This window comes from Zonotrichia albicollis, chromosome 31, assembly GCF_047830755.1.
Source record: "Zonotrichia albicollis isolate bZonAlb1 chromosome 31, bZonAlb1.hap1, whole genome shotgun sequence".
In the NCBI taxonomy this organism is placed as follows: Eukaryota; Metazoa; Chordata; class Aves; order Passeriformes; family Passerellidae; genus Zonotrichia; species Zonotrichia albicollis.
Window position 1 is genome coordinate 6216863 of NC_133849.1, and position 10058 is coordinate 6226920.

At 52.4% G+C, this 10058-nt stretch overlaps 2 protein-coding genes across 4 annotated transcripts in view; one reads left to right on the top strand and one right to left on the bottom strand.

Annotated features, from left to right (window-relative positions):
* Positions 1–376: 376 nt before the first annotated feature.
* LOC141725946 (uncharacterized) lies at positions 377–3766 on the bottom strand. Of its 3 annotated transcripts, none has more exons than XM_074530096.1 (3): positions 3349–3766; positions 2794–2929; positions 377–2198 (listed from the first exon to the last, which is right to left on the bottom strand). In XM_074530096.1, exons 2-3 carry the CDS (start codon positions 2879–2881, stop codon positions 898–900), a joined length of 1389 nt encoding a protein of 462 aa, XP_074386197.1. In that variant the 5' UTR covers positions 2882–2929; positions 3349–3766; the 3' UTR covers positions 377–897. The 3 variants fall into 3 exon arrangements, with proteins under 3 accessions (XP_074386197.1, XP_074386196.1, XP_074386198.1); XM_074530095.1 differs by having other exon boundaries at positions 3353–3762; XM_074530097.1 differs by having other exon boundaries at positions 377–2195; positions 3353–3761.
* Positions 3767–6228: 2462 nt separating this feature from the next.
* IL4I1 (interleukin 4 induced 1) overlaps positions 6229–10058 on the top strand; it is a 5484-nt gene continuing 1654 nt past the window's right edge. Inside the window, exons 1-6 of the mRNA XM_074530089.1 lie at positions 6229–6364; positions 7928–8142; positions 8669–8781; positions 8957–9158; positions 9498–9566; positions 9753–9886. Coding sequence (XP_074386190.1) covers positions 6352–6364; positions 7928–8142; positions 8669–8781; positions 8957–9158; positions 9498–9566; positions 9753–9886 — 746 coding nt within the window. The 5' untranslated portion in view covers positions 6229–6351. The remainder of the gene's footprint in view (positions 6365–7927; positions 8143–8668; positions 8782–8956; positions 9159–9497; positions 9567–9752; positions 9887–10058) is intronic.

The following is a 10058-nucleotide window of genomic DNA, read 5'->3' on the forward strand; positions in this document are numbered from 1 at the left end:
GATGGAGCCAAGCGCTGTTTCCTTTGGGAATCGGCTCCTTCTCCCCCAGGTTGTCCCTTTTTTGGGGTCTCAACTGTAGCAGGTGCAAGTATTCACCCATCACTCTGGGGAGACACCAGGGCAGATAAATCCCACCCTGTGCCATGACAGAGCAGTGTCGCCCACCCCAGAGCCCTTCAAGTGTCACTTGGTGTCCAAGACAAGTTTTTCCCTCAGTTGTTGTCGGAACTCAGTGCATCCCTCTGGGTGTTCGGAGCAGCCGGGACTCCTGCCAGGGGGCTCAGAGACCCTGGCACACAGCCCAGAACACCTGTGGGTTTGATTATGACCCATGGAGCAAATTACCAGCTTTGCATGAAGGCCTGAAAGTTTAACAGAAGTTTAAACAGAAGTTTAAGTAATGTACTAATAAAATTATCACTAGGTGAAAAAGTAGATTTTGGGGTTTTTAGAATAGGTGTTTTGGGGACAAGATGGAGGGACTTGGGCGTGTCCAGCCTTTCTTCTTCTTCTTCTCTACTTCCATCTTCTGCTGTGATGTTGGCACTTACAGATTGGTTTAGAATAGAAACTCACTGTCTAACATAGAAGATAGGTATTGGGAAGTAATTGTAAACATATTATGCATAGTTTGTGATATAAAGAGATAACACCATCCCGAGGGCAGTCAGAGTGCCTCTGACTATCCTGCTGAGCAGACCTCGGCTGGGCAGGATAAAAATGTTATAGATATGACACAATAAACAACTCTGAGACTGAGAACTGAAGAACTTCCATTCATTGTTTGAACACGTGGGCTGAAACAGAGACTTTTCACGTGTCTCGGAGCTGCAATAAACTGCAACCTTCCGAGAAGTTGTCTGTCTGCATCCATCACACCGAGAAGCCTCTTAGTCCTTAGGGCTCCTCACTGCTGCGAGTTCCAGGCATGTCCCCAGTGAGCCGTGTCCTGGCCAGGGGTGAGGGCCCCGCAGCCTTGGGGAGGTGGCTGCGGCGGTGCTTGCTGAGATGAGACCCCTGGCTGAACGCCTCGCCACACTCGGGACACTTGAACGGCTTCTCCCCGGTGTGCACGCGGCGGTGCCGCTCCAGGTGCGACGCCCAGGCAAATCCCTTCCCACAATCGTCACAGGTGTAGCTCTTGTGCTCGGTGTGGCCGCGCTGGTGCACCAGGAACAGCGGCGCTTCCCCGAAGCGCTTCCCGCAGTCACCGCACTTGTAGGGCCGCTCCGGCGAGTGCGTCTTGCGGTGCTGCAGCAGATGCGCCTTCTGCGTGAAGCGCTCACCGCAGCTGCCGCAGGGGAAGGGCCGCTCGCCGGTGTGCACACGGCGGTGCCGCTCCAGGTGTGAGGCCCACACGAAGCCCTTCCCGCAGTCGCCGCAACGGTGCGAGTGCTCCCGGCTGTGGCACCGCTGGTGCCGTGCCAGCGCCGGCCCCGCCCGGAACAGCTTCCCGCAGTCGCCGCAGCGCAGCGGCCTCCTGCCCAGGTGTGTGCGGCGGTGCCGCGCCAGGTCCGAGCTCTGGCTGAAGGTCTTCCCGCAGGCCAGGCAGCGGTGCGGCCTCTCGCCAGCGTGGCTGCGGCGGTGCTTGGCCAGATGCGAGCCCTGGCTGAACGCCTCGCCGCACTCGGCACACCCAAAAGGCTTCTCACCGGTGTGCACGCGGCGGTGCCGCTCCAGGTGCGAGGCCCACACGAAGCCCTTCCCGCAGTCGCCGCACTTGTGGGGTTTGTCGGCGGCGTGGCCGCGGCCGTGGGCCGCCAGCTCGGCGGCGGTAGCAAAGCGCTTCCCGCAGTCGCCGCACTTGTGCGGGCGGTCGCCGGTGGCGTGGGTGCGGCGGTGCTGCCGCAGGTGCGAGCTCTGGCTGTAGGTCTCGCCGCACTCGGGGCAGCCGAAGGGCCGCTCGCCGGTGTGCACCCGCCGGTGCCGCTCCAGGTGCGAGGCCCACGGGAAGCTCTTCCCGCAGTCGGCGCAGCCGAAAGGCCGCTCCCGGCCCGGTCCTTGTCCACGTGGGGATTTGGCACGGCCGAGTTTGGGGAGTGTGGCGGGTTTGAGGGGCACGGCTTTGTCTGGGCGCTTCGCTTTGCGCCGGTGGGAGCCCAGGGGCTTCTCACGCTCCAGGGTGCGGGATGAGTGCCCAGCACTGCTCTCCGGTGCTCCTCTCTCCACTGCTTTTTCACTCACCAGCCCCTGAGCTGCTGGGAAAAGGGAGAAACAGGATTTAAAATAAAGGAGTAACAACAGGATTGTCCTTAAAATTTTCACTTTTTCACTCATCGGCCCCTGAGCTGCTGGGAAAAGGGAGAAGCAGGAAAAGGTGAAAGCATGAGGGAGGTGAAATAATGGTAGCAGCACCAGGATTCTCCTTAAAACTGTCACTTTTTCACTCATCAGCCCCTGAGCTGCTGGGAAAAGGGAGGAGGAAAAGGGGAGGGCGTGGCCCTGATTGGAGAAGGGTAGGATTAAAAACAATAGAACAACAACAGATTCCCCCTAAAAATCTTGTTCTCCCAAGGAGGAGGAAGAGAGATCCAACGTGGAGCTGATCCCAGTTTGAACTGGAAATGTGGAGATGCCAAGGGGCACTCCAGTCCCAGAATTTTCAATTTAAATTAGGAGAGATCAATAACATTTTTCTGAAGAAAAATAATTAAGGAGAGGGCTGGGGCTTGGGGAAATCCCCCTGGAAACTCGCCCAGATCCTTCAGCCCCTCTTCCCAAACTGCTTTGCTTGAAGCAAAGGAAGGACAGGGGGACGTACAACAAGGAAAGAGATTTTTGGGGGGTCCTTACCCAGGGACATGAGGGTCTCGTAACTCTCGTGCATCACGTCGAGGTACAGAGCCTTCTGCCGCGGATCCAGCAGCACCCAGGGCTCCATGGCAGAGGAAACAACGCACGTTCCTCCCTCGGGGCTCCCCAAAATCCCCTGCAGGGAGGAGAAACCCCTTGAAATCGAGGAATTCCCCCCCCACACACACACAGACAGTGCTTCCCGCTCGAGATTTCACCCTTTTCCTGCGGTCTCCTCCGGGAATGCCGGGTTTTCACAGCCCCTGCATCCAGGACTAATCCTGAGCAGGAGAGTCCTGCTTTGCCCCCGCCGTTCTGGCAGATCCCATCCCGCAGCATCCTCCTCTTCCTCCCGGCTCTCCGCTCCCCGGGAATCAGCGGCGGGGCGCTGGGGGCTGCATCCAGGAGCATCTCCACCCCTGCGGAGCCCAGGCCTCCCTCTCCATCCTGCCTGTCCCTTGTTCCCTCCCCAAAGGAATCAGGAACAGGCCCCGCTGCCGTCTCCAGCCCCGCTGGGAGCCGACCCGCATCCCTGTCCCTCCTTCTCCCCGTTACCTGCCTTCGTCCCCGGCTTCCGCGGGGTTTTTCCGCTTCAAAAGCGTCCTCCGTTCCAAGGCAGGGAGGGGGCGATGCCTAGAGGCCCCCTTGCACCTCAGAGCCTCCCCCAGCAGGACACAATGGAGGCGATGCCGAGCGCGGCTCCGGAAAGCCGAGCGGGTATCCGGGAGGGAGAGACGAGAGGCTAAGCAGCAGCTCCGCTCAGCCAGAGCCCTCTAGAGGTAACGCCATCCCAAACCCATCTCCAAACCTCCTACAATCCCTTTGGAACCGCGGGAACGCGCGGGAGCGGTGCCCCCCTGCCCGCCCTGCTCCTGCCCTTTCCCCCGCCTTGTTCCCCCGGGTTGGTACCCAGAGGGTTTGGGGAAGCTCCGCCGGGAAAATTGGGATGGCAGAAGCAGGGATGGATCGTTTGTTGGGAAGGATTTTGCTGATCCCACCCCCCCGCCCAGGTGAGAAAAGGGATTGTGCTGGTTCCCCTCTCTCAGCAGGCAGGAAGAAATTCGTGTTTTCCACGTGGAAAAATAGCCCTAATGGTGTTTTCCTGGTGAAAATAAGTGGTTTTTCTCCCCTCAAAACTCCAGGTGAGCTGGTTACCACCCCACGAATTAAAACTCCTCCCTGGGAGGAGGAGTTCATTTCTTGCATTCATTTCTTTCATTATGCCCCCAGTCCCAAAAGTGTTGCGTGCGACAGGTGTATCCAGGGAATCCTCTGGCCAAGCAGGAAATGATGGACAAGTAAATGCTTTGAAAGCACATCTTTCCTCACCAGGACCTGCCCAGGGCTCTCCAACCTGTGCCTGCCGGCCCAGAGACTCATTAGGGCTAATTACCTCATTAATAAATCCACACGGGGTTTTCCCTCCTGGTGCTTTACATAATCTCAGTCCCTTTTCATCTCCACAGGGAAACGCTCCCAGGAGAGCCCCCTCTACCATTCCAGGTGCCCTCCAACACGCTCATGATGCCCCACACAACACGTGGAATGAAACCCCACTTTTTTTTTCTTTTTTTTTCCCCAACTTTAAAACCAGGCAAGAGCGATTTGGAAAGAAATCCCCATCTCTTCTCCCACCCTCTGATTCCCTGCCTTGTGATGCAACTGGTGCCAGGCTGCAACTCACCTTCCCGTAACCTTCAGGGAATCAACAGATGCCAGCAGGAAGATGGGAGGGACAACTTTTGCAACTGGTGGATTGTTGATGCCCAGAAAATGATGATGTCCCCGTCACTGAGGTTGATCCCAAAGCAGCTTGCTGGGGCATGGGTTAATCCAGGTTTTATCAAGGCAATCTGAAATCAGCTGCCTTCACTCCAAACTCTCTGCCTTTCCTGGAAATATGCATCTGGGCCAGTTTCACCATGTAATTCCCAAATGTCTCAGGATTTGTTTTTCCAGGTGTGGTTTTGGAAGTTGGTGTTGACACCCCACGGAGGAACAACCAGCAAACCATAAATCATAAATCATAAAGCCAGACCCAAACCCAAAAAATGATACTTTTACTTTTTTCCAATCCAGCTGGTGGATTTTCTTAAATGGTGACATGCTCCAAGGCAAAAAAAATCAAGAAAAACCTTCAGTCCTTCAGTTTTTCTCAGAAGAAAACATCCCAAAAATGTTTGTCACCCAATTTTAACCAAGACAGCACAGGAAGGAGTCAAGAAACCATCAAGGACCCCGAAAACATCCTGTGACTCACAGGACTGCATCGTTCCATCGTGAACCTCCCCACCCTGGGGGATGTACCACCTGAATCTGAGCACACACAATCTCAAACACATGTAATCTCATAATATAATGACTTGGGACACCAAGTAATTAATAAAACTGCAAGCATCACTTCAACTGCCCTGAAACTACTGCTTAACCCGACTGTGACCACCACCCTGCCTCAAAGGGCCCAGGCTATGCTCTCACTGTGTGGTTTTAAGCCAATTTTCTGTATTTCTGTTGCATTTATTGTGATTTTTCTATTAAATTGTAACTATGACTTAAAATCTCTCACAAGGGATTTGTGTGGGGTTGATTTCCCCCGCTGGGTTGCCTTCAAACCAGCACAACCAAGACCATGGCATTGGGAATCCTGCAGGAACCACAAAAATACCCCCACGCACCACCAAAGAGCAAAATTCTGGGCAAAACCCTCCAAAATGCTCCCTAAATTTTGTTTGACTGAATGTTCCTTCATCCTGAGATGGTTTATGATCATATGTAGTGAAATCCCACAGTTTTGTGGTGATTGAACAGGATAAAATATGGTGAGAGCTCCAAGCAGGAGCTCTTGGTCCAAGAACAAAGAGATGGTTCCTCAGATGAGTTTATGGTGCTTTGGCACCATATTCTGGAAAAATACTGGTCTCATTTCTAGGAAAAATACCCAGTTTTTGCCATTTCAGTGAAGTTCTGGGTGATCTTCAAAGTCTCCTTCCCACTCAAACAATTTGTCACCTCCTCTGTTACAATGGAGGCAAGATCAAGCCAAAACTGCCAATACCTAAGAGCATCCAGCGGATGAATTTTCCCCAAAAATGCTCATTTTCACCCCTGAAATCATATTTTGAAAGTCTCCCTGGGGTTCAGAAAGCTGCCCCTGATAGCTGAACAGATTTCAGCGGTCTTTGTGCAATACCAGGAAAAAAAACCCAAACCCAATTGTTCCCTTCTGGGAAATTGCTGCCTCTGGAGGAGCAGGGTGCGGTTACAGTGTCTGGGTAAACATGGTACACCCCAAAGCATGCTCTGGACAGCTGACTTTGCTCCAGTGACTAAAGGGGGACAAAAAAAAAAAAAAAAAAAAAATCCAGCAGAGAAAATTGACTCTGCTCAATTTCTGGTTCCCCTTCTGATGACAAATCACACTTCACTCCCTTCCGGGTTGCACTGATTGGCAGAGGGATTTTTGGAAGCACCAGGTTGCTTCTCTTTTTTTCCCCCTCTTAAGCTGGGGTATAAAATGAATTGCAATCTCAGCAGAGGCTTCATCTTCCTCCTGGAGCGATGACTGGGACTGGTGAGTGATTCCTCCCCTCGAATCCTGAGATCTCGGTGGGCTTTTTCCTGGATTTCTTTCATCTTTGCTGTCTGGGTTTGGTGTTTGGGTTCCAGCTCTTTGCCAGGTCTCCCTTTTTCCAGCTGGGCTGTTCCATGGTCACCTGGAGGTCCAGGCACCTTCCCAAAAAAATCTTCTTTTGGGAAGGTGGAGATGCTGCACACCTCCCCAAAAAAAACCCACCTGACGGAAGGTGGAGATGCTGCACAGCTCCCCAAAAAAATACCTGATGGAAGGTGGAGATGCTCCACATCTTCCCAAAAGACCACCTGATGGAGGTGACACCTCCAAGAGCTGCTCCCAGGATATTTGCTCTGATCTCCAAACAGTATCTCCCAAATGGTCCATAGGTTTTTTTCCAGGTCAATCCAACCTTATCCCACTGTTAACAGGATTTCTGGAGCAAATTCTTCCTAAATATTTTTCACACTCGTGGTTGGTGTCTTGATCAACTTGAGGGGCTGTTGAAACACCTGCCTCAGATGTTGGATGATAAAGGCTCCAAGGGGGATTCCTGGAACCACTGCAGTTCTGGGGCTACTCCAGAAGAAAGAAAAAAAAAAAACAAACCCACAATTCCCAGGCATTTTCAAGCAGTAAAAATTACCCAAAGTAGGGTTTCCAAAGTTTTTTTTTGTTTTTCCCTGGAAGAAGATTGGTAGCACTCAGGAGAAGGAAACGAAAATGAAAGTTGCTCTTTATTATTTTGAAAAACAGAAACCAAAACTAGGAATATCCCAAGGCAGAGGGCAGAGGAGGGAATGGGGGACAGGAGGGGACAGAGTTTGGTTCTCAGCCCAAATTTTCTTCCACTGGGAAAATGTTAAATAACCTTGTGTCTGTTCTGGTGGAAATAGTAATTTTGGGTCTGTGTGCTGCTCCCTGTGGGCATCTGAAAGACACAGTAATTTTAAAGGAGAGGATTTTAAATTGAGAGGGATTTTTAAAAGGAGGGGATTTTAAAGGAGAGTAAAATTCTCTAAAATGAAGTACAAAAATTTTAATTAGGGAATTTTAAAGAAGATAAATCCCATCTCTCTTCATCCCTCCAATTCATCCACCTTTCTGTGAAATTTTATCTCCAACTCTCCTGTCTGTGCAAGTCCCCATCAGATCCATCTGCCCAATCCTGTCTTTTCCCTCCACCCTTCACATAAAAACTCCCCAAATTACCCAGGTATGGGAAAGGTCACTGGTAACAACGAGGTACCTCGGTTCTTTCACATGAGTGACACTAATTACTATTCTTGAAAGCTTTGGGTCTTATTCTAAGAAGGTCAGAGTCATTCTGGGAACTCACCACAACAGCTGTACGGATATGGAGAACCAAAAAATCATCTGTGGGCTGATTTCTCCTAGAAAATGGGAATCGCCCTCACTGACACCTCCTGACACCTTCCACAGTGGACCTGCTCCAGCCAGGAGTTTCACAACCACTCCAGTTCCTCTTTTTACGTCTTGGATGCCAACAAAGTTTGTGCCAACACCACATTCTTGCCTTCCCTCCTCTTCTTCCCTCTCCAGCCGTTTTCCAGATCCTCCTGCTGGCGGGTCTGCTGAGCGCCCAGCGGTTCCCGTGCTTTCCCGAGTATTGTCTCCACGACCAGGACTATGAGGAGCTGCTGCAGATTGCCCGGGATGGGCTGGAGCCCGCGGCCCGCCCGGCGCACGTGGTCGTGGTGGGCGCTGGGATCGGCGGGCTGACGGCGGCCAAGCTGCTCCGCGACGCCGGGCACGAGGTGGGGAATCCCACACGGGTCTCCCAGGCTCGTTTCCCTCCTCTAGAAGCCCTCCAGGGAAAAGTAAATTCAGTGGTTCAACCCCTGAAGGAAGGGAAGGAGATTTGTCTCCAGTAATTTCCCCTATGTTGGTTCCTGTGAATCAAAAGAGTCCTTTAAATTCTGTCTTTAGGGCAGCGGAAATTCCAGGGGTTTCCAAACCATCCCAAGGCACCTGTGAGTCTCAAAGAGGGTTTGCAAGTCATGTGGGGACAGATTGGTGCTGATTTCAGAGCCCCAAAACCTTGAACCACCACAAGAACCTTCTCACCAGAGCTGGTGTCTAAATGCAACCCAGGAATTGGGAAATGAGAAACTGCCCCGGAGGCAGAGACGTCTTGGTCAGCAGAGAAGGGTTTGGATCTACAGGTGCTTCATTTGCCACCTGAAGGGGATCTGTCCCACCCTCTGGACCTGGTTTTGAGGGAGTTTCACTTCAAACAAGCCATTTCCCAAACTCTTCCAGCCTCCATCCAATTTTTTCTAGGTCACCATTCTGGAAAGGAGCAGCTGGGTTGGGGGGCGGATCCGGACGTACCGGCCCGAGGGGCAGGACTGGTACGTGGAGCTGGGAGCCATGCGCCTGCCAGGCAAGCACAGGTGAGGCCGTGTCCACCCCCGTGGCCAGGTGAGGGACCAGCCCAGTCTGAGGGGAAAATCATCCCCAGTGCTTCCCCAGGGTTCAGGATTTGTGCCAAGGGGACAAAATGCTCTGGTGGCAGAGCTGGGGGTTGGTCGCTGGATTTCGGCGCCATCACTCAGCCCTTTTTTCCAGGCTGGTCCGCGAATTCATCCGCCAGTTCAACCTGAAGCTGAACCCTTTCATCCAGAGGGACAACAACACCTGGTACTTCCTGAAGGGTGCTCGGGTCAGGGCTGAGGAGGTCAACAGGAACCCTGATGTCCTGAATTACACGGTGAAGCCATCGGAGAGGGGCAAGAGCCCCGTCCAGCTCTACCGGGAGGTCCTGAGCAAGGTACAAGGTTTTCCCGTGGTGTCCCCTCGCCTGAACAATGAGATGAGTTGGAGAAAACTTGGCCATAAATTGGGGAAGAACAGGGTCCTTTTGGGGGTCAAAAGTAGAGAGGCTCAGAAACAAGGGCAGACAGTTGCAAAACCCCTCTTTGTCCATAAGAAATCTCTTGGAAGGAGTCCACTTGGATGAGCAGAAAATGCCACACTGAGGCACAGCTGCTTGAAACTTGATGTACAGAAGCTGTAAGGGTTACCAAGCCCTGAAATCCTGAGAGAATTTTGGGCAGCACTTTTGGAAATTGATCCTTTTCCAGTGAATACATCAATGTTTCTTCTTCAGGCTTTTAAGAAGTTCCAGACCACTGACTGCAGGAAATATCTGGCTCAACATGACTCCTTCTCCACCAAGGTAATGGGCTTGGGCTCGAGGATAAATTTAATACCAGCTCTTGATAATTAACCTGCTCACTCTAATCCCTTCCTCTGTCACCTTTTGGATCTGCTTATAAAAGGCTGAAAAAGGGGCCAGCACAGCTCCAGTGGAGCCCTAGCTGAGGTAACAACCTGTGTCTCTCTCTCCTCCTGGGATCTCCAGGAATATTTGACCAAGGTTGGGGGGCTGAGCCGAGGAGCTGTTGAGATGATCGGTGACTTGCTGAATGAGGACTCGGGGTTTTACCTGTCCTTCCTCGCCTCCCTGTGGGACTTTGACATCTTCTCTGAGGAGACGTGAGTGCTGTCCCTGCAGCCCAACCCCATCCCCACAACAGAAAATGACAGAGTGATCCCAAACAGGACCCACTTGCAGCTCAATCTGACCCCCAAGCTCCACTGGTGTCTCCAGAGGAGCTCAGGTTTTTATTTTTACACTCCCTAAACCCCCCGTCCTTCCCACACCTCC

Bases quoted from the DNA above. Each gene is read 5' to 3' on its own strand.
- LOC141725946 (XM_074530096.1), bottom strand. From the start codon at position 2,881: ATGGAGCCCTGGGTGCTGCTGGATCCGCGGCAGAAGGCTCTGTACCTC. The intron at 2,199-2,793 runs GTAAGGACCCCC...CCCTTTTCCCAG, and splicing joins CGAGACCCTCATGTCCCTGG to CAGCTCAGGGGCTGGTGAGT.